The sequence below is a fragment of the Phyllobates terribilis genome, unplaced genomic scaffold (genome assembly GCF_046119375.1).
Source record: "Phyllobates terribilis strain yellow unplaced genomic scaffold, ASM4611937v1 Scaffold_332__1_contigs__length_2088354, whole genome shotgun sequence".
NCBI lineage: Eukaryota > Metazoa > Chordata > Amphibia > Anura > Dendrobatidae > Phyllobates > Phyllobates terribilis.
In genome coordinates, this window is record NW_027363092.1 from 347301 (window position 1) to 372038 (window position 24738).

General features: G+C 42.1%; 1 protein-coding gene across 2 annotated transcripts in view; it reads left to right on the top strand.

Annotated features, from left to right (window-relative positions):
• The window catches only part of CEP85 (centrosomal protein 85), a 174968-nt gene extending 154826 nt beyond the window's left edge, over window positions 1–20142 (top strand). For both annotated transcript variants that reach the window (XM_073666560.1, XM_073666561.1), the window contains exons 12-14: window positions 16394–16501; window positions 16591–16816; window positions 17273–20142. In XM_073666560.1, the coding sequence (XP_073522661.1) occupies window positions 16394–16501; window positions 16591–16816; window positions 17273–17433 (495 nt within the window). In that variant the 3' untranslated portion in view covers window positions 17434–20142. The remainder of the gene's footprint in view (window positions 1–16393; window positions 16502–16590; window positions 16817–17272) is intronic.
• Window positions 20143–24738: the final 4596 nt, after the last annotated feature.

The window sequence follows — 24738 nt, forward strand, 5'->3', positions numbered from 1 at the left end:
AACCAGATCTTAATAAATAAAAGGTGCAGGCTAGAGTCCAGCCCCCATGATGTCATCACAGGGGGTGTGTAGGCAGACCTCCCCTTAGGCATAAAAGTGTCCACAGAGTATAGATAAGCATTCTTTGCCAGGGGGTATAGATATAAGCAACGGATTGCGTTCGATTAACACTCAAATCAAATTGGGGAGCCCCTCCTCCACATATGCTGATTCGTCCCTGCGAACTGTATAGAGTATGTTTCTAATTTAATCCTTATTTTGTGTAACTGTCTATGTATTGTATTGTCCCCTTTTGTAAAATCTTGCATATTTTTCATTACACTGCCTCCCTTTTGAATTAAATATAAAATTTAATAGTCCTGTTTCTTTTTTCCTTTAATCGTTCTCTCCCCCGAAGCCATATACGCTACCAGAACGCAGGCATCCGCCAAGGCCAGTATTATATTTCAAATCTGGACGGTGGTGGCAGAGAATAATAATAATTGGGCTATCGTGAAGCTGACAGTGACCGTACGGGGCATATACACATATTCCATGCCTTGGAATCCGGAGGTGTGACCTCATAAGCTCACTGGTCGCTTGCTGATACCTACGTAGTGAGTAGTGGGGGGACCGTGTGCTCGCAATTCCCTGACGAAATCCTGACAGAGTGACGTCAATGGCGAGATATTGCGTGATCTCCCTGGTGTTGTCGCTGAGGAATCCTGACAGTTAATCTCCCATTTACACATTTGTTATCAGAGTTCAAGCTATTGTTAAATACAGTAGGGATACGGATACACCTACAGTCCTACTCATCGTTATTGGCACCCATGAACTTTTAAAAGGGTTTTCCCGCGAACAAAAGTTCATTTTAAAACTTGCCTGTGTCTGACCGTGTATGGAACATGCCACAGCTATTTTTTTTTAAAACAAATGTTTTAACTCACAAAATGAATCCTCTGTGATTTCCTGATGTAATGTCTGTATGCTCTTTTGCGTCCTCCCCTGCCCAGTAGCTGTGGTATGTTCCATACACGGTCAGACACAGCCAATTTTTAAAATTAGCTTTAGTTTGTGGGAAAACCCCTTTAAGTGCATAATGTGGAATATCTCCTGAAAAATATGAATCAAGTGAAACTTTTTTTTTTTTTTGTGCATAGAGCACTTGTGTTAAATACTTAAGAGGAAATGATAAACCATAATTTAAAACAAAAAAACAATGGAAGGGAAAAATAAAAAAAAAAACCTAAAGCTTGCTGTGTCACTGGTATTGGCACCATTAATTTAGTATGAAACCCATTTTGACTCGCCTGTGGTAAATCCAAGAGATTCACCTGTGATTACTTGTTGGTGTCCATGAGACATGAATGATTACTTCAATGTTTTAAAAAGCCGCATGGTAGGCCCTGTTCCTCTGTCACAAAGGTGAAGACTAAGGATCTGTCGGAGGACATCAGAACTCCTATTAGCAAACACAAGACTTCCAAAGGTTATAAGGCCATCTGCAAAGACCTTTGTATCCCGGTTTCAACAGTACGCAATGTTTTTAAGAAGTTTGCCAAGCATGGAACTGTCAAGAACTTCCCTGGATGTGGGGGAAAGAGGAAAATTGACAAGCAATGTCTTTGAAGGTTGGTGCGAATGGTGGAGAAAACATCATGTCAAACATCCAAAGACCTGAAGGCCAACCTGGAACAGTCTGGGGTCATGGTTTCAACGAGTACCATAGGCCGCACACTAAAACAAGCAGAGTTTTATGGGCGAAGGCCAAGGAAGAAACCATTGCTGAAGAAAATACATAAAAAGGAATGACTGATCTTTGCCAAAGAGTACCTTGACAAACCACAATCATTCAAAGAAAATGTTCTGTAGACAAATGGAGCTTTTTGGCAATGCAAAGCAACAATTTATTTACAGATGGTGCAATGAGTCTTATAAGGAAAAAGACACCTTACCAACAGTTAAGCATGGTGGAGGATCCATAATGCTGTGGGGTTGCTTTGCTGCGTCTGGTACTGGAGGCCTTGACCATATCACAGGAATCTTGAAATCAGAGAAAGATTGTAGCATGAAATGTCCTACCCAGTGTAAGGAAACTTGGTTTGAGTTGAAGATCTTGGGTCCGTCTGCAAGACAGTGACCCAGAGCACACATCCAAAACTACACAGTAATGGTTGAAAAAGAAAAAACTGTCTGTTTTTAAATTGGCCTCCAATGAGTCCTGACCTCAATCCCATTGAAAATCTTTTGGGGTGAGCTGAAATCTGCCATTGGAAAAAAGAACCCTGCAAACATTCAAGAGCTTGAACAGACTGCAAAAGAAGAGTGGGAAAAAATTCCAGCTGAGAAGTGCAAGAAGTTTTATAGATGGCTACAAGAAACGTTTGGAGGCTGTCAGAAATGCCAAAGGGTGTGCAACCAAGTATTAATTAGGGGTGCCTTTATTGCTGCACATGCTGTTTATTCTGTTTGTTTTTCAACTTCCATGTTGAAATTTCAAAGAACAATGTTTTATTGTTGTATTACTTTGGACCACTAATTAAAAAATCCTGAGGATATAAGTTTGGTGCATTTCCATTTATTTCTGAAGATATTGTACAGTCTATGAAAAGAATGAAGGGGTGCCAAAAATGGTGAGCAGCACTGTATACACATTGACTGACTGCTGGTAATTACAGTCTGTAGATCGATCCTATACTACCCAACTGTGGGGAACAAATTCATACAGTAGTTTTTCAAGTGTTAACTAATCAGACACAAGCATTAAAAGGGTTGCCCGCCCCTTTAAAACATTTCCTTACCGCCGCCAATGGGGGAGGGGCAGATAGTCGAATACCGCAATGGCGTCGCTTTTCTATACTCAGTACAGTGTCTTCCACCGGTCTCCTGCCTTCAGCGCGGGTTGGGCCCATTTAGAAAGTAAATAACAAACTCTTTAAAAGGACTGTCAGTACAGAGTGACTGTTCAAACTAGGTACAGATGCTCAGTGCATCATGGTGTGGCCAATCATTTAAGTGCACCTTCCCATCTGCTTTTTCTTTCTTTCTCTCTTGCTCTTTCTTTCTCTCTTGCTCTCTTTCTTTCTCTCTTGCTTTCTTTCTCTCTTGCTCTCTTTCTTTCTCTCTTGCTTTCTTTCTCTCAATCTTTCTTTTTCTCTTGCTCTTTCTTTCTCTCTTGCTCTCGCTCTTACTCGCTATCTTGCTCGCTCTTTCTCGCTCGCGCTCTCTCTCACGCTCACAAGACACATGATCAGTAGAGCAGGACTAGCTCAGCTGCTGAAACGGACGTCATTGACTGCCTTGTGCAGAATTATTAGGCAAACGAGTATTTTGATCACATGATACTTTTTATACATGTTGTCCTTCTCCAAGCTGCATAGCCTTGAGAGCCAACTACCAATTAAGTAAATCTGGTGATGTGCATCTCTGTAATGAGGAGGGGTGTTGACTAATGACATAAACACCCTATATAAGGTGTGCTTAATTATTAGGCAACTTCCTTTCCTTTGGCAAAATGGGTCAGAAGAGAGATTTGACGGGCTCTGAAAAGTCCAAAATTGTGAGATGTCTTGCAGAGGGATGCAGCAGTCTTGAAATTTCCAAACTTTTGAAGCTTGATCACCGAACAATCAAGCGTTTCATGGCAAATAGCCAACAGGGTCGCAAGAAGCGTGTTGGGCAAAAAAGGTGCAAAATAACTGCCCATGAATTGAGGAAACTCAAGCGTGAAGCTGCCAAGATGCCATTCGCCACCAGTTTTGCCATATTTCAGAGCTGCAACGTTACTGGAGTATCAAAAAGCACAAGATGTGCGATACTCATGGACATCGCCAAGGTAAGGAAGGCTGAAAAACGACCACCTTTGAACAAGAAACATAAGATAAAACGCCAAGAATGGGCCAAGAAATATCATAAGACTGATTTTTCAAAGGTTTTATGGACTGATGAAATGAGAGTGACTCTTGATGGGCCAGATGGATGGGCCAGAGGCTGGATCAGTAAAGGGCAGAGAGCTCCACTCCGACTCAAACGCCAGCAAGGTGGAGGTGGGGTACTGGTATGGGCTGGTATCATCAAAGATGAACTTGTGGGACCTTTTCGGGTTGAGGATGGAGTGAAGCTCAACTCCTAGACCTACTGCCAGTTTCTGGAAGACAACTCGTTCAAGAAAAACATGATTTTCATGCAGGACAATGCTCCATCACATGCATCCAACTACTCCACAGCGTGGCTGGCCAGTAAAGGTCTAAAAGAAGAAAAAATTACATGGCCCCCTTGTTCATCTGATCTGAACCCCATAGAGAACCTGTGGTTCATCATAAAATGTGAGATCTACAGGGAGGGAAAACAGTACACCTCTCGGAACAGTGTCTGGGAGGCTGTGATGGCTGCTGCACGCAATGTTGATCGAAAACAGATCAAGCAACTGACAGAATCTATGGATGGAAGGCTGTTGAGTGTCATCGTAAAGAAAGGTGGCTATATTGATCACCAATTTTTTTGGTTTTTGTTTTTGCATGTCAGAAATGTTTATTTCTACATTTTGTGCACTGATGTTGGTTTACCTGGTGAAAATAAACAAGTGAGATGGGATTATATTTGGTTTTTATTAAGTTGCCTAATAATTCTGCACAGTAATAGTTACCTGCACAAACAGATATCCTCCTAAGATAGCCAATCTAAAAAAAAAAAAACACTCCAACTTCCAAAAATATTAAGCTTGGATATTTGAGTCTTTTGGGTTGATTGAAGAACCTAGAATATAATGATCAACAACTATGTTCTCAAAGTAGCCACCTTTTGCTTTGATGACTGCTTTGCACACTCTTGGCATTCTCTTGATGAGCTTCAAGAGGTAGTCACCGGAAATGGTTTTCACTTCACAGGTGTGTCCTGTCAGGTTTAATAAGTGGGATTTCTTGCCTTATAAATGGGGTTGGGACGATCAGTTGTGTTGTGCAGAAGTCAGGTGGATACACGCTGATAGTCCTACTGAATAGACTGTTAGCTGCTTTTTTCTTGCCATAATACAAATTCTAAGTAAAGAAAAACGAGTGGCCATCATTACTTAAAGAAATGAAGGTCAGTCAGTCCGAAAAATTGGGAAAACTTTGAAAGTGTCCCCAAGTGCAGTTGCAAAAACCATCAAGCGCTAGAAAGAAACTGGCTCACATGAGGACCGCCCCAGGAAAGGAAGACCAAGAGTCACCTCTGCTTCTGAGGATAAGTTTATTGGAGTCACCAGCCTCAGAAATCGCAGGTTAACAGCAGCTCAGATTAGAGACCAGGTCAATGCCACACACAGTTCTAGCAGCAGACACATCTCTACAACAACTGTTAAGAGGAGACTTTGTGCAGCAGGCTTTCATGGTAAAATAGCTGCTAGGAAACCACTGCTAAGGACAGGCAACAAGCAGAAGAGACTCGTTTGGGCTAAAGAACACAAGGAATGGACATTAGACCAGTGGAAATCTGTGCTTTTGGTCTGATGAGTCCAAATTTGAGATCTTTGGTTCCAACCACCGTGCCTTTGTGCGACGCAGAAAAGGTGAACGGATGGACTCTACATGCCTGGTTCCCACCGTGAAGCATGGAAGAGGAGGTGTGATGGTGTGGGGGTGCTTTGCTGGTGACACTGTTGGGGATTTATTCAAAATTGAAGGCATACTGAACCATCATGGCTACCACAGCATCTTGCAGCGGCATGCTATTCCATCTGGTTTGCGTTTAGTTGGACCATCATTTATTTTTCAACAGGACCATGACACCAAACACACCTCCAGGCTGTGTAAGGGCTATTTGACCAAGGAGGAGAGTGATGGGGTGCTACGCCAGATGACCTGGCCTCCACAGTCACCAGACCTGAACCCAATCGAGATGGTTTTGGGTGAGCTGGACCGCAGAGTGAAGGCAAAAGGGCCAACAAGTGCTAAGCATCTCTGGGAACTCCTTCAAGATTGTTGGAAGACCATTTCCGGTGACTACCTCTTGAAGCTCATCAAGACAATGTCAATAGTGCAAAGCAGTCATCAAAGCAAAAGGTGGCTACTTTGAAGAACCTAGAATATAAGACATATTTTCAGTTGTTTCACACTTTTTTGTTAAGTATATAATTCCACATGTGTTAATTCATAGTTTTGATGCCTTCAGTGTGAATGTACAATTTTCATAGTCACGAAAATACAGAAATCTCTTTAAATGAGAAGGTGTGTCCAAACTTTTGGACTGTACTATAATATATATATAATATGTGTGTGTATATATATATATATATATATATATATATATATGTATATATATGTATATAATGTGTGTGTGTATGTATATAATGTGTGTGTGTGTGTGTGTGTGTGTATGTATGTGTATATATATATATATATATATATATGTGTGTGTGTATAGATAGAGATATATATCACACACACACATATACATATATATATATAGTTACACTGCTCAAAAAAATAAAGGGAACACTCAAATAACACATCCTACATCTGAATGAATTTAATATTCTCATTGAATACTTTGTTCTGTACAAAGTTGAATGTGCTGACAACAAAATCACACAAAAATCATCAATGGAAATCAAATTTATTAACCATTGGAGGCCTGGATTTGGAGTCACCCCCAAAATTAAAGTGGAAAAGGACAGTACAGTCTGATCCAACTTTGATATAATATCCTTAAAATAAGTCAAAATGAGACTCAGTATTGTGTGTGGCCTCCACGTGCCTTTATGACCTCCCTACAACGCCTGGGGGATCTCCTTCCAGACCTGGACTAAAGCATCCGCCAACTCCTGAACAGTCTGTGGTGCAACGTGACTTTGGTGGATGGAGTGAGACATGATGTCCCAGATGTGATCAATCGGATTCAGGTCTGGGGAACGGGCGGGCCAGTCCATAGCTTTAATGCCTTCATCTTGTAGGAACTGCTGACACACTTCAGCCACATGAGGTCTGGCATTGTCCTGCATTAGGGGGAACCCAGGGCCAACCGCACCAGCGTATGGTCTCACAAGGGGTATGAGGAACTCCTTTCGGTACCTAATGGCAGTCAGGCTACCTTTGGCGAGCACATGTAGGTCTGTGCTGTCCTCCAAAGAAATGCCACCCCACACCATTACTGACCCACTGCCAAACCGGTCATGCTGAAGGATGTTGCAGGCAGCAGATCGCCCTCCACGGCATCTCCAGACTCTGTCACGTCTGTCATATGTGCTCAGTGTGAACCTGCTTTCATCTGTGAAGAGCACAGGGCGCCAGTGGCGACTTTGCCAATCCTGTTGTTCTGTGGCAAATGCCAAGCGTCTGCACAGTGTTGGGGTGTGAGCACAAGCCCCATCTGTGGACGTCGGGCCCTCATACCACCCTCATGGAGTCTGTTTCTAACCTTTTGTTAAAAACAACCAGCATAGCGAGAACAATAAACAGAATTTTTTAAAAAATTCCAAAGTCAAATTAGAAAACAGCAAAAAGGCAATGGTACTCACCAGCCAACGGTTCAAGACGAATACAAACCAAGATGCAGCCGGCCCCCTTTTGTAAGAAGGAGATGACACAGGTGCAGAATGCTGTAAGCAATCACCCTCAACCACTCTCACTGGAGGAGCGACTGCCCAGCATTAAAACTGCACAAGATGAAACTTGCAAATGGGGTGCAATTCACACATCGTGGCAACCGTGCCTGGTCAGCATCCTATTAAACGCCCTTCCTATTCGATTAGGCGGGATGCCCATCACCCTATCCATTCATCGCAGAGGTGCAAAGCCCCCATTCACGAGGTCACCATTAGTGGGCCTGGCTGCGCCCTGGCAGATAAAAAAGTGCAAAAATATTATATGAGGTATTAGTTGATATTTTTGCCAAAATATGTAAGCTCGCAACCCAAACATCAAGGGTCCTCACAATTTTGCGAGTCCCTACTCTATCATTAAAAACAACCCGCATAGCCAGAACAATAAACAGAATTTTTTTAAAAATTCCAAAGTCAAATTAGAAAACAACAAAAAGGCAATGGTACTCACCAGCCAAGGGTTCAAGAAAAATGCACACCAAGACGTAGCCGGCCCCCTTGCTAACCGTTTGTGCAGACACATGCACATTTGTGGCCTGCTGGAGGTCATTTTGCAGGACTCTGGCAGTGCTCCTCCTGTTCCTCTTTGCACAAAGGCAGAGGTAGCGGTCCTGTTGCTGGGTTGTTGCCCTCCTGCGGCCTCCTCCTCGTCTCCTGGTCTACTGGCCTATCTTCTGGTAGCGCCTCCAGTCTTTGGACACTACGCTGACAGACACAGCAAACCTTTTTGCCGCAGCTCGCATTGATGTGCCATCCTGGATGAGTTGCACTACCCGAGCAACTTCTGTGGGTTGTAGAGTCCTTCTCATGCTACCACGAGTGTGAAAGCACAACCAACATTCAAGTGACCAAACCATCAGCCAGAAAGCATTGGTACTGAGATGTGGTCCCCACCTGCAGAACCACTCCTTTCTTGAGGGTGTCTTGATAATTGCCAATAATTTCCATCTATTGCCTATTCCATTTGCACAGCAGCATGTGAAATTTATTGTCAATCAGTGTTGCTTCCTAAGTGGACAGTTTGATTTCACAGAAGTTTGATTTACTTGGAGTTATATTCCTGTCGTTTAACCCCTTCGCAACCTTGGGTTTTGTCGTTTTTGCTTTTTCGTTTTTTGCTCCCCTTGTTCCCAGAGCCATAGCGTTTTTATTGTTTGGTCAATATGGCCATGTGAGGGCTTATTTTATTCTACAGGTTATTACGAGTTCATAGACACCAAACATGTATAGGTTCTTTTATATTTAAGTGGTGAAAAAAAATTCCAAAATTTGGTAAAAAAAAATAGCGCCATTTTCCGAGACCTGTAGCGTCTCCATTTTTCGTGATCTGGGGCTGGTTGAGGGCTTATTTTTTGCGCGCCGGGCTGACGTTTTTATTGATAAAATTTTGGGGTAAATCTGATGTTTTGATCGCCCGTTATTGCATTTTATTGCAATTTTACGGCGACCAAAAAACGTAATTCTGGCGTTTAGAATTTTTTTCTTGTTACGCCATTTACCGATCGGATTAATACTTTTTTTATATTGATAGATCGGGCGATTCTGAACGTGGCAATACCAAATATGTGTATATGGGGTTTATTTTTTTATTTTGAATGGGGCAAAAGGGGGGTGATTTAAACTTTTAATTTTTTTAAAAACTTTTTTTTTTTTCACTTACTGCATGCTTCAATAGTCTCCATAGGAGACTAGAAGCAGCAGTTGTCTGATCGGCTCTGCTACATACAGGGGACCAGCAGGTCCCCTGTATGCAGCAGAAATGGTCCTGTGCTATGAGCGCCGACCACTAGGTGGCGCTCATAGCGACCAGATTGACAACCACAGGTGTCTGCTGCAGACCCTGGGTTGTCATGCACGCCCATCGGCGACCCGCTATCACGTGACGGGGTCGCCGATGGGCGGGTCTTATGACGCTCAACTCTGAAGCGCGCGTTAAATGCCGCTGTCGGAAATTGACAGCGGCATTTAACAGGTTAACAGCCGCGGGTGGAGTCGCGGGCACATGTCAGCTGTAAGAATCATCTGACATGTGCTCGGTTCAGTGAGGGCTCAGCGCAGCACCCCTCACTGAACGGGGGGTACGCAAATGTGCGTACTAATACGGCATGGGCTCTAAAGGGGTTAAGTGTTCCCTTTATTTTTTTTGAGCAGTGTATATATAATTTTTTTTTTGTTACAGAAAGATCTGCTTGAATTTCAGCTCTCTAATATCTTTTATATATGAATTTTGGGTCTCTCGTAGATGGGCTGACTTATAGATACAGGTGCTTCTCACAAAATTAGAATATCATCAAGTTAATTTATGTCAGTTCTTCAATACAAAAAGTGAAACTCATATGTTCTATAGAGTCATTACAAACAGAGTGATCTATTTCACGTGTTTATTTCTGCTAATGTTGATTATTATGGTTTACAGTCAATGAAAACACAAAAGTCATTATCTTAGTAAACAGCTTGAAAAATGTTCTTAACCCCTTTACCCCCCGAGGGTGGTTCGCATGTTAATGACCGGGCCAATTTTTACAACTCTGACCACTGTCACTTTATGGGGTAATTACTCTGGAACGCTTCAATGGATCCCCCTGTCTATGAGATTTTTTCGCGACACATTGTACTTCATGATAGTGGTAATATTTATTGGATATGACTTGCGTTTATTTGTGAAAAAATCGGAAATTTGGCAAAAATTTCGAAATCTTCATATTTTGACTTTGCCCTTAAATCAGAGAGATATGTTACACAAACTAGGTAATAATATTTCTCACATGTCTACATCAGCAAAATTTTAGAACAAATTTTTTTTTTTAAAAGTTGACCAGCGATTTTTCATTTTTACAACAAAATAAAGAAACCATTTTGTTTTTAGGGACCACATTTGAATTCATTTTGAGGGGTATATATGACAGAAAATACCCAAAAGTGACACCATTCTAAAAACTGTACCCCTCAGGGTGCTCAAAACCACATTCAAGAAGTTTATTAACCCTTCACGTGCTTCACAGCAATTAATTGAACTTGAAAGGAAAAAATTAACATTTAACTGTTTTTCACTAAAATTTTACTTTAGACCCCAATTATTTTATTTGCACAAGGGTAATAGGAGAAATTAGACCAAAAGTTGTTGTGCAATTTCTACTGAGTACGCTGATACCCCATATGTAGGGGAAATGCCATTGTTTGGGCGCACGGTAGGGCTCGGAAGGGAAGAAGCACCCTTTGACGTTTTCAACACAAAACTCGCTTGAATTGGCAACGGACACCATGTTGCGTTTGAATAGCTCCTGATGTGCCTAAAAAGTGGAAACCCCCCACAAATGACCCCATTTTGGAAACTAGACCTCTTAAGGAACTTATTTAGATGTGTAGTGAGCACTTTGATCCCCCAAGTGTTTTGCAAAAGTTCATGACGTAGAGCCGTGAAAATTTTTTTTTTTTCACTAAATGATTTTTTAGCTGCAATTTTTTTCTTTTCACGAGGGTAATGGGCAATATTAGACCCCAAAAGTTATTATGCATTTTCTCCTGAGAACGCTGATACCCCATGTGTTGGAGAAAACTACTGTTTGGGCGCATGTCAGGGCTTGGAAGGGAAGGAATGATGCTTGGAATGCAGACTTTGATGGAATGGTCTGTGGGCGTCATGTCGCATTTGCTGAGTCCCTGATGTGCCTTAACAGTGGAAATGCCCAACAAGTGCACCCCTTTTGGAACTGATACCTGATTTGTGAAGCGTATAATGTAGCGTCATACATCAGTTGTGTAAGACAACCTGACGAACACTACACAACTGACAGTGTTCGTCAGGTTGTCATACGTCAGTTGTGTAGTGTTCATCAAGTTGTCATATGTCAGAAATGAATTTAGTAGTGCATGGAAGCATGGTACCTTCTGAAGCATTGTTTCATGCACAGGTCAGGTTTGTCCGGGCAGGTGTCGCATTGATAAATGGTATCCTTGCATATTCCCCTTTTGTAACACACTCTGCACCTCCTTTGTGACTTACCTTTTTTTCCTGTTTGAGGGACCTTCCCCAGGAAATGTTGGTCTGGTACATTTCGAGGTCGTTCAGTTCCGGATGTACTGGGGCCCGCTCCGTCACCACTGCCAAATATCAGGGCCTTGATAACGGTCTCCTGAAAATGAAGGTACATAGAAGTCTGGCCTGCACATTGTGATAGAAGGAAAGCGTTGTGCATTGCCATCTGTACAATGTGCACGGCCAACTTCTTGTACCACACCTTGGCCTTTCTCAAAGCACTGTACAGTTGGAGGACTTGATCAGAGATTTCAACTCCCCCATGTACTTATTGTACCCCACTACTCAGTCTGGCTCGACGACCTGTGTAGTGGAACCTCTTACAGTGGTGGGGGTGCTGCCATCACCATGTATTGTGGTCAAGAAAAGGATATCTCTCTTGTACTTGATCACCAGTAGGTGGACGCTGCATTGGGCTCTGCTGTCACCCCTTCTGAGCATCTGCCCAATTAGCGTCTTAGGGAGGCCTCTCTGATTTTTGTGCACAGTACTGCAGGCTGCGGTACCTCGCGCAGAGAGGAGACCTGAAGAGTGGGATGCTTGTATAAAAGTTATCCACGTAGAGGTGATAACCTTTATCCAACAGTAGGTGCACCAAATCCCACTTCCAGAACAGGGGGGCATTCAGGGGGTTCAATCCTGGAGTCCTTCCCTTCATAAACTCTAAACTTGTGAGTGTACCCTGAGGTACTCTTACACAGTTTATACAGCTTGATTCCATACCTGGCCCTCTTAAGGGGCAGGTACTGCTGGAATCCAAGCCTCCCCTTTAAAATTGGTTAAGGACTCATCCACGCAGATGTACCCTTGGGGCACGTACACTTCTGCAAACTTGTTGTTGAAGTGCTCGATGACCGGCCAAACTTTGAAATGACGATCAAAGCAGGGCTGTGGAGTCTGTGTCCATTTTGGAGGAGTCGGAGTCTTTATAAAATGGACTGACTCCGACTCCTAAAGCATATAATAAATTGGGTACAGTAGTTCAATGCAGGATGTACTGGAAATGTTTCCATAATAATTTGGAAAAGTTATGAAATGTCCTATAAATGTCTGTTCTATTCCTGATCTAAGGGTCTAGACGTTTAGCTGAGATGAATCTATGCTACAGTAAATTTATAACTTAAACATGTATGAGGGAGTCGTGGAGTCTGAGTCGAAGGTTTGACTTACTGACTCCACAGCCTTGGATCAAAGTTCGGGTCATCGCGTGCAGTACACCTTGCATTATCATTGTAATGCAGCAACTTGTGGATGGCCTCAAAACGTGTCCAGGTCATGACCATTCAGAACACTAGACTGTTATACAAAATTTCAACACCCCAGTATTGCCGAACTTCTGGCTTCTTCAGGATCCCCATATGAAGGACCAGGCCCCAAAACGTCATCATTTCTACTGCGTCTACAGGAGACCAGTTAGAAAATGATGAAGAGGCTCTGGAGCAGGATCCACAGCTTACCGCAGGAGGCCGGAGCATTAGACCGAGGACACCGGAGAAGGACTCCAAGGAGACTGGAGCAGGAGCAGCGACCTTAACAGGTGAGAGAAAGGTCTTGTGGTGTCACAGGTGCTTCGGTGGCACCACAAGGCCCAGCTGAGAGAGATCAGTGTGTGACCGCTCTGTAGAAATCCTCACCAAGTGTGATGAGCTGCAGGGTGGTCACAGAGGGGTGATAGGGTGGTGACAGCCAGGTCACAGAACGGTCACTTCACGGTCAGGCACTCTGGTGTGATCGATGTCATCTTCGATCGCTCCAATCAGAGCTGGCTGAGGCCTATGCAGCATCACAGGGGATGATGGGGCCGTGACCGGCAAGTCACAAGCCGGTGACCGCCTGGTCACCGCATGGTCACGCTCTGATTAGTGTGATCGATGTAATCGGCGATCGCACCGATTAGAGCGGGTTGAGGAGGGGGCTGGGGTTACTAGGCAACAGCCTAGGATCGGTGCTCTTAGGAGCACGATCCTAGGCTGCACATCACTGTTTCCGGCAATCTGATTGCTAGAAACAGTGAGAAATGCTGTGATTGGCTGTTCAGAATTGAACAGCCAATCACAGCAATCTTGGTTGCTGGGGGGTGGCGAAACCCCCGGGATGCTGATGCCATCTACCCTGAGGTGACATGGCGCTGGAAATTTAATGCGATCACCGCGACTTTGGTCGCGGGATCGCATTAAACAGTATGAAGTAATAGTACGTCCCTGGCCCAATAGGCCTAGGTCACCGTGACATATTATTACCACATACGTCAGAAAAGGGGTTAAAATCCGAAATGTTGGCCTACTGAAATGTATGTTCAGTAAATACACTCAATACTTGATCGGGGCTCCTTTTGCAGCAATTACTGCATCAGTGCGGTATGGTATGGAGGCAATTAGCCTGTGGCACTGCTGAGGTGTTATGGGAGCCCGGGTTGCTTTGATAGCAGCCTTCAGCTCGTCTGCATTATTGGGTCTGGTGTCTCTCAGATTCTCTATGGGGTTAAGGTCAGACTAGTTTGCTGGCCAATCAAGCACAGTGATACTGTTGTTTTTAAACCAGGTATTGGTACTTTTGGCAGTGTGGACAGGTGCCAAGTCCTGCTGGAGAATGAAATTTCAATCTCCAAAAAGCTTGTCGGCAGAGGGAAGCATGAAGTGCTCTAAAATTTCCTGGTAGACGGCTGCGCTGACTTTGGTCTTGATAAAACAGTGGACCCACACCAGCAGATGACATGGCTGCTCAAACCATCACTGATTGTGGAAACTTCACACTAGACCTCAAGCAGCTTGGATTGTGTGCCTCTCCACTCTTCCTCCAGACTCTGGGACCTTGATTTCCAAATAAAATGCAAAATTTACTTTCATCTAAAAACAACACTTTAGACCACTGAGCATCAGTACAGGTTTTTTTCTTCTTTGCTCAGGTAAGACACTTCTCGCATTGTCTGTTTGTCATGAGTGGTGTCAGGCAAAAGGTATTTTTTCCCGAATTTTAAAAATGAGAGATGTTTTAAAAAAGAAAAACCCCCACCCCCTATCCGTTTGTAAGAAGACATAGAACTGCAGTGCTGGCCCCCACCCTAAGAATTTTTATTAGCGTCGTAAACCCTCAGTGTAGCGCAGCTTCTAGCTCAAACTAGATTATTCCTTCCAAAATTCCCATTGTTTAAAAGCTTGTACAGTTAATGTAGAATTTAAAAACGCACATGACAGTCACTAACCCAGGGACCAGATTTTTGGAGTGTTCACATTTTCCTGGTTACAATGATATATTTTTCATAACTGGGATACCCCCAGAAATCGAGGAATTGGTTTCTTAGCTTCTGAGCATCATAGAGAGGTCCTGTTTAATATCCATCTGCATGAAAATTAGTGACGGCCAACATGATGTCTCCATCTTGGATGTGGGACCCTCCCACACCAAGATATGAAACATGAAGGTTTTTATGTTCTATGCAGCTGGGTGGTCTCACAAAGCCGAGCCCCCCTTGTGAGGTAAGTAATGGGTGTCTCCCAGAGTTTTGGCTGCTTTTCTAAAAAGCAGAACGGTCATAAAACTGGCATTCTTCTCAGGGTCATCGGACGCATGCACACCACGCGGCGTAGAAGAATCACCTCTAATTTCCGGGGAGCCGTCCCCCCCACAGAATCTGAGACCATCACCTTGTGAAGCAGGTTTTGCTATTACTTATCCCTTTTATTTTAATAACTGTTTATGCATACATGTAAATTGTCTCCTTTATAATATCTTGTATATCTTTTGTAAACACTGCCCCCTTTGGGAGTAAATCATTATTATTTACCAGTTTTCGTTCTTCTTGTCCTATGTCGAGCAAACACGTTCCTCACCCGCTAATTCACGTAACCTAACGGGTACCCGATCCACCTGTTAAGCGATCGGTGGTGGCAGCATACCAGTATTTATGTGATATTGTGGTTTGAGGGTGGCTGGTCGGAGGTATATATACGTTCCTGGAAGGAACTGGAGGTATATATACGTCCTGTCACATCACGTGCCGCAATAGTCGACATAAATTAGAGCAGCTGCACCCGTGCTTATCCTCGGTCAATACCGTGTTTGACCAGCAGGATAAGGGGGCGCCAGAAAGCTACAAGGTCTGACCCAAAAGTGGGTTTCGTTTTCCTGACAAGTGGCTTGTCACAAGGAATGCGACACTTGTAGCCCATGTCCTGGATATTTCTGTGTGGTGGCGGCTCTTGAAGCAATGACTCCAGCAGCAGTCCACTCCTTGTAAATCTCCCCCAAATTTTTGAATGGCCTTTTCTTAACAATCCTTTCAAGGCTACAGTTATCCCGGTTGCTTGTGCTCCTTTTTCTACCACACTTTTTCCTTCCACTCAACTTACCATTAATATGCTTTGATACGGCACTCTTGAACAGCCAGCTTCTTTTGCAATGACCTTTTGTGACTTACCCTCCTTGTGGAGTGTGTCAATGACTGCCTTCTGGACATCTGTCTAGTCAGCAGTCTTCCTCATGATTGGTGAGCCTACTGAATCAGACTAAGGGACTTTTTTAAACACTTTGGAAGCCTTTACAGGTGTTTTTGTTGATTATTCTAATTTACTGAGATAATGACACCTGTGTTTTCATTGGCTGTAAGCCATAATCATCAACATTCACAGAAATAAACACTTGAAATAGATCACTCTGTTTGTAATGACTCTATATAATGAGTTTCATTTTTTGTATTGAAGAACTGAAATTAACTTTTTGATGTTCTAATTTTGTGAGCAGCACCTGTATGTACATATCTCTATATTGAGTTTGTGGATTATCTTATACCACTTTAGGATTTAGAGAACCAGGTCTGTCATGAAGAGGCTACAGGTGAAGCTTTAAAGGAGGAATCTCAGCAAAAAGAAGCTGCCCTACAACAGCTGAAAGTGGTTGTAAAGGATGTAAGTCACCAATATGCATATGGTTATTACACATGTACAGTGTAAGCATCTACTAAGGCTATAAAACATGAACCATTTCCTTGTTTCAGTTGGCCTCACAAAACCAGGACCTTGTGGAGTGCAATCTCACAATACAAGAACAGGTTTGCCTCGTTTCACTAAGGGCACAGCTATCAAATGTGGAGGGCAGTCAACTCTTCTCACTTTATAAAGAAATGAATCGCTGCCAGAAGGATTTGAAATCTATATGCTGTTTACTGAGCCAAAGAATGCAGGGTATAGACCCTAACCTGTCCATGTTACTAGGCGTAAACTGTGAGTCTGCCAGCCTTTATAATTTTTTTTAAAATAACTATTGTACTGAGCCAGTTTTACTGACTGTATTTGATAGCTGCCTAAATAGTGCAATCGTCTCCTTAAGTTTTCTATAATTTGCAGGGCTTTAGGAAGTTTGATTCCCCCCAACTCACTTGTAATTGTGGAAAAAAATTTTTTTGCAATTGGGTTCCATTAAAAATCTTGCTCTGTTTGCCTTCTATAACTTCTGTTTTGCACTGTCTATTGCTGGCTGCAGAATTAGTTAACTGTGAAACAGTCAGCCTGCTATGATGGTGGGATGAAGATTTTCTAAGCCACTCTTTGGTGATTTATGATGACAGATTGGTTTCCTTCACATTCAACTTGAAATTCAAAGAGCCTGTAAAAGTCAAACTGCAAAATTTAATAATGAAACCCATCTCAACTTGCATATTCCGTTTTATCCCCCTCCAGCTGCTACAGGATTGGATGAACAGGAAGAAGATGTAGATTATTTCTCTGTCGAAAAGTATCTCCATGGAGTAGAGATGTTGCGGAGAGACATAGAGGAGCTTCGCACTACCATCAGTGACTATTATGCACAAGATATGGGAGATAATTGTATCACTCATTAACTGCCTGTGCAGTCTAGAAAAAGTTGGAGCTCATGGAAAAATTGCAAAATTGCTTTCCTTGTTTTCAATTAAAAGGGTAAAAAAGTACAAAGGGTGCCTATTCACTGGCTTAGTAATGTTGTGGAAGACCAATGCCCACGATTCCAGTTTCTTAAGATGTACATTCAGATATTGAAAAAATCCTTAATTTACTGTTCATTCTGCTGCTGAATTTCCCATTTTCATATTATAGTAAAATTCCTCTTAATGCTTCCTATTATTATTATGGGCATGGCGACTGCATGGTGACTACATAGAAAATTGGGTTCATTATACAAGGATTTTTGCTCTATTAGGACTTTTTATATTTGATAGAAAAAGTCTAATACTTGGCCAACGCTGTGGCCCAAGAGTGCAGTTTTTTCAAAATTTTACAGTCTCTATTTTTATGTGGGTGAGGTTAATTTCTAATAATATTTTATACAATTAATAAACACCGCCAACTCTCCTACTGGTCCCTCTCCGCTCATCTTTCACACTAGCAGAGTCCCCCATCAGTCTCAGGCAAACTCGGGGAAGGGGGAATCTGCAAGTGAGTAGGTGCTGTTTATTTTCAGAGCACACTAGGCACATACTTGAGTTGAACTATAGAAAAGCTTGCCTTTCCACGGCTTCCGCCCTGTCTGTTTACAGGTATACAGTAAATCACTGTCCTCATTGGTTTGGTGCTGTCTCCCCTGCGTGACCGTTAAGAGCAGGAATTAGATGCAACAGTCATGTTTTGTAGACTGGACTTCGCTACCAGGGCTGTGGAGTCAGTAAGCCAAACCTCCGACTCCTCAATTTCCATGACTCCGACTCCCTCATACACGGCTCATGTTTAAGTGATAAATTTACTGTAGCACAGATTCATCTCGGCTCAAAATCTAGACCCTTATATCAGGAATAGGACAGACATTTATAGGACATTTCATAATTTTCCCAAATTCTTATGAAAAAATATTCCCTACAAACTGCATTGGACTACGGTACCCAATTTATTATATATTTTAGGAGTCGGTCCATTTTATACCAACTCCGACTCCACAGCCCTGTTCACTACTGCCGCCCTTTAAACAAAGACCAGTGGGGAGTAGCAGTGGGCTTAAAAATGAATTTCCCATCTTCAATATCCTATACCAATATGCAGTAGGTGTAATAATAATATTAGCAAATACCTCCAATTAGAAATGCATAGATTTTTTGATTCACTATGTCTTTCTCTTTCCTCATGTCAAGGTGTTGCAGGACCTTGGCCATCCATGGTTACAATCACAAGCAACTAGCTAACTAACTAACGTCCTGCAATGCCTGCACATGAGGAAAGAGGCATAGCAAATCGGAAAAACTATACTACATTTTTATTTGGAGGTATTTTCTATTATTATTAGACCTACTACATATTGGGATAGGATTTTGGAGATGGGAATACCCCTTTAAGTAGGAAAGTGCATTAACTACTACCTACCTGATCACCAATTTTGTGTGATTCTGGACAAACCCCTTAAAATGGAAAAGGTTCTCTTGCTACTTTCACTTCTGAATCAGGCGATAACTGCATTAAGTTGGAAGATATCTGACAGAGCATGTGCACGGTCTACTTTGAGTAAGACAGATTTATTTTATTTATTTTGTACTTTACCTTCTGATCCTGCACAAATTCTATTATCTGCTCATTAGTGGTGGTAGCCAATACAAATCATACATTGCAAGAGAACCCCTTAAATGTTAATTTCAGCACCTTTTTTATATAAAAATGGCAAAAGAGGAAAAAATGGATATCAGCTCACCACTTAGAAGATTGCAGCACGAAGCCAGCAGTGCGACTGGGACATCCTAAGGTTATTTTAAAAAAAATTTCATGACCTAATAAAGAAATTGATTTTAGAAGATTTGCTCAGCTGGACTTCTTTGGTTTCCTTTTTATATAAAAATAGCCAATTTATTAATAAGGGTTCTCGCAATACTAGATGATGGCGTTGTCTGACCACTGTGAGAACCGAAATTCCAAATATCAAAGGGGATGTAGACTGCTCAGGCTTACTGACTAAGTTGAGCAGGAGCTGCAGATTTTCTTTTCACTGTGACTGTATTCCAGTTCTCTGCAAGGTGCCCGATTGATTTTCTCAGCACAGCTACTACCAATGTAATATTGCCATTTCCTAGTGGTATGCCATTATTTATATTTGTCATGCAAAACGTTCAGGTATATTTAGCATATAGAAAAGATCATGTGATAACAAAAGGGCAAAAAGCCTGATTTTTTGCATAATGTAATCCATAGATCTGAGATCAGGCTACTTCTCCCTCCCTCCCCGCCAATAACTGCATTTTAGCTGCACTTGCTTAGCACCTAAAATTACACTGTTCTACATTGAGTGCTGGTATTGGTCTAGATAAATGTTTCCCAAACCCCGTCTTCACGCCACCCTTCATGTTTTCAGGATTTCCTTAGTATTGCACAGGTGAGAGAACCTGAGACAGTTTCCTATGTCTTAGTATTAATTCCATCACCTGTGCAATAATAGGGAAATCCTGAAATCATGACATATTGGGGGCCGTGAGGACTGGAGTTTGGGAAACACTGGGCACGATTGTTCTGTGTTGATGATTGTATATTATTGTAGTTGTAAGAGACCATTGTTTTGTCTGTTTTTACGATATTAAGGTAATAAACTGTTCTAAAAAGTTCTTGGGTTTCTGTTTTTTTTTGGGTGGGTGGTGGTTTTAATGAGCACTCAAAAATTAATAACATAAAAAAATAGTTCAAACTGGACAACCAAAGTCCATATACCCTGGTTGGGCATTTAAGGAGGCAACCCCTGCTTGCAGCAACCACAGAATAGTGTGGAGAACCAGAGTGAATTCCAGGCCACTAGGCTGCATTAACACGATGTAGCCATGGTCCTGTTTCTTACAGAGATTGTGGCAAAAAAAAAAAATGCAACGTGGTTGCAACTTGTGAATGCAGTTTTAGACTGGCTCCAGATTACACGATATGAGAGTACATTATTAAATAGATCCCTTATCTGATGAAGTTGGTGTTAGAATGGCTGTATAATCCTGGAGTCCAGCTAGACACTGCCAGAGGTCACAAGTCTGAGTGACAGCCTTATTGACAGCTTCTCAGTGTCCCTGCTGGTCCTGAAATCTCACCACCTGGATAGAAGCTGCAGCTCTCATGCAGGCTAGTTCACAGGGATTAAATACTTCAAAATTGCTGTCAGGAATTTTTTGACCCTTCACATGCCATACAGGAATTAATAGAAACTGTAATGTATAAAGAAAAGTTTATTTTTTTTTCCTCTAAAGTGTTGATTTTTAGCCCCAAATTGGTAATTTTCACAATGGATAATAGGATAAAATGGGCCCCATAATTTGTTATGCAATTTCTCCTGAATGCCATACTAACCCATATGTGGTCAAAAACTGTTGTTTGGGCACATGGCAAGGCTCAGAGGGGAAAGAGCACCATTTGATTTTTGGAGCGTAAATTTTTCTGGAATTGACTGTGAATGCCATATCACATTTGCAGAACCCTGATATGCCAAAACAGCATACCCCACCCTCCTTCCCCCACATGTGAGGCTTCAAGGAATTCACGTACTTGTGTACGGAGCATTTTAACCTACAGGTGATTCATAAAATTTTAGAACATTTGGACATGAAAACAAAAAAATACATTTTTTTTCCACTAAAATACTGTTTTAGTAAAAAATGTATAATTTATACGAGGGGTAATGGGAGAAAATGAACAATATAATTTATGCAATTTCTCCCAACTATAGCAATACCCCATATGTGGTAAAAAAAAAAATGTTTCGATTCCTAACAAAACTAGGAAATATAACAAAAAAATTTTAGTAGCAAATTTGTCAGGTACACATGGGTTAACAGGTGAAAAAGCTCCCCAGAATTTATTGCGCGATTTCACTTCCTGAACAATGTGGTGCTCTATATATCATCAGAAACTACGGTTAGGCTACATATTAGTTCTGAGAAGGAAGGATTATTTGGCTTTTGGAGCCCTAGAATACTTTGCGGGCGACATTTGCGAAGCCCCTAAGTTCCTAGAACAGAAAAAAAACAAAAGTGACCCCATTGAAGAAATTGCACCTCTCAATGAGTTTATCTACTGAAGCAGTGACTATTTTGTAACATTCATGTCCTTTTTTTCTGAATTATTGCAAATATGCCAGGGTAGAGCCCATACATTGTGGCCCCATACACTGTGCCCAGCTTGTGTTTCTGGAGACATGCACCCATAATGGCAAACATGTGGCCGCTTGCTGTGGTTTGGCACAGTGAAGCTCAGAAAGAGGAAGCATTTGGATTTGGGAGCACAGATTTAACTGGATTTTATTTAAGGGGGTGGGAGGCTTGTCACTTTTCCAGGGCTTTTGTTCTACCAGTAATGTGTAGAACCCACCCCCATATTTTCAGTAACATGTCGGACCTGAGAGGGGGCTGGTTTTCTGCAGGATAAATTAGGGTTTTTATTGGTAACATTTTAAGGTACATAAGGGTATGTGCACATGATCAGGAATCGCTGCAGGCTTGAAGCTGCGTGTTTATGCGGCGTCCAGATGTTAGAGCATAGTGGATGGTATTTCTAGAAATCCCATGACCACGATGCGTCTCTGTGCACCTGCGGATCACCCGCGGAAACGGACATGCGACGCGTCTCTAGCATGTCATTTTCTCTTGCGGGTCCGCATGTGAACTTTCCCCATAGGCTATTACACCGCATCGGGGCCGCAGGTGGCTACGGATCGTGGGAACATACCCTTACACTTTTGAAACGCTTTCAGTATGAGCACTTACATTGGAGTTTGTGTAAATCCCACAAACATGTGCATCGAACAGAACCACCCATCATAATGAGGCAGATGGAGACACTTTGGACTCTGGAGTCGGTTTTAGTGGTATTGATGTTTTTAGGCGTGCACAGAACTGTGGTCATCCACACTTGTGTGCTAAAAGGTTGCCTAAAATAATGTGAGACCACCGCAACAGAGATCAGATGGAGTCCAAAGTGAATCCATTTGCCTCATAAGTGAGTGGTTCCACCTTTTGTCTGAATTGCGATTTATTGCACACTGAAATCCTGACGTAAGCACTCGGTGGAGAGCACAGGATAACTGACCCGAGCCTTATTCCAATTTTTGGGAGGTAGAATGAACAAATTTGACAACAGTGCAAGAATAGTTTAGTTTTGCGCGATTCATCATGTGGTGTTACTGATAAGACTGCTTTATTCTTCGAGTTTGTGCGATACTAGATTTACATCGTTTTTGGATGTTTTTGGATGTTTTGCTACTATTGGGGTATGTGCCCACGATGCAGAAATGAAGCTGAAAATTTCTGCATCATTTCTGCATCTCCCTGGCAGAAAAAACGCATGCAGATTGTACATGCAGATTGTGCATGTGTTTTTCCTGCGGAATACATGCGTTTCTGCATGCGGATTGACAAGCATCACCTGGAAAGTGCTTGACAACTAGGTCACACTGTATAAATCCATGCAACCGGCAACCGGCATGGATTTATATAGTGTGACCGTAAGAATGTTTAAAAATAAAAAAATAAAGCTATACTTACCCTCCGATGGCCCGGCGTGTGCTGCTGCGTTCGTTCCTGGCTGCCGGGATATCGCGAGACACTGCGCTGAAGGGCCTGCGGTCACATGACTGTGACGTCAACGATGGTCCTTCAGTCTTCCACGCAAGCAGAGGGAAGGAGACCGGGGGCCGTCGGAAGGTGAATATATCTTATTTTTTATTTTATCTTGTTTTTACAGCTTTTTAATGGTATCTGGGTGTGGATGAGACTCTCCTCTCCTCCACACCCGGATACCATCCGCACATTAGAACGCGCCAATTACGCAAGTACAAATGCAGTCTTGCGGTATTGGCGCGTTCTAATGCAAGTCAATGGCGGCGAAAACGCCGCATTTCCGCAAAATTAATGGACATGCTGCGGATTTTTGAGCGCAGCATAAACGCTGCGGAAAAATCCGCAGCATGGGCACAGCACATGCGGATTATCATTGGGGAACATTGCTGCCCTTCTACCATGCGTTTTCAATGCGTTTCCGCAGCTGCAAAAACGCTGTGGATACGTATTAAAAACGCATCGTGTGCACACAGCCTTACACACTAAAAATGCATTTAAAAAAAAAATAAATTTTGGCATAGTTGAAGTGCTGGAACTTTATTATTATTTGGCAAACAGCTGTTTGAGGGCTTATTTTTTGTTGATGATTTTTTGTGGTACCATTTGGGGGCACATAACATTTTTTGATCACTTTTTATTCAGAGTTCTGAATGAACAAAAACCAGCAATTTAGTTATTTGTTGTTGTTTTTTGCACGGTGAACCGTGCAGTAAAAGTGATAATACCGATTTATTCTTTGAGCCCATATGATAACTATTCCAGATTTATATTACGATTTGGGCATTTTTAACATTATTTTTTACATATTACTTTTTAATTGCTCACTTCTTTTGGCGTTTGGCTATGTGCAGGCACTGGGCAGCATAATAACTATGTTAACCTGCAGATTAACCACATATTTGCAGGTTAATAGTGTTATGTCTGGTGATTTTAGGTTTCTTTTAAAGGATGTGCAAAGATAATAATACATAGATAATAATAGATATCCGGCAGATATATAACTTCACAACCGCACAAGATATTCTAAAATTGCACACTTTAGTGTCTGGCATGTGGAGCTTATTGTCCAGCTTTGTATTAACCAAATAAATAAGTAGAAAAAATTGAGGTTGGTCCCCCCCCTATTTCTGATCACCAGCCAGGGTAAAGCAAATATCTGTGAGATTTAAATCCCATGCATATCTGAAGTAGTCCACCTAATCCTATAAAAAGTCTATGGAACCTCGTTCTGACACTTCACAGACTTTGCCAACAGCCACTTCAGGGTCCTGCTGTGCGTAACTAGGCAGCTTCACACTAGATAGATCATAGATGGATAAATATAGATAGATAAATGGAAGAATAGATAATAGATGGATAATAGCTATTATATAGATTATAGATATGGATAGTTAATTGATGATATATGGTTAGATAATAGACTGAAAAATACATACATAGCACATTATACTCATCTATGAATCATTCTGATTTGGCTCTTCTCCTAAGTCATATTTCAAGGTTCGTTAAAGGGTCGATAATAACTTGTACCATTGCTACTTCCAATAGATGGCACTAGAGTTCAAGTCCTCTTCCTCTCTGAATAGACAATTTGCATATTTCCAGACTAGA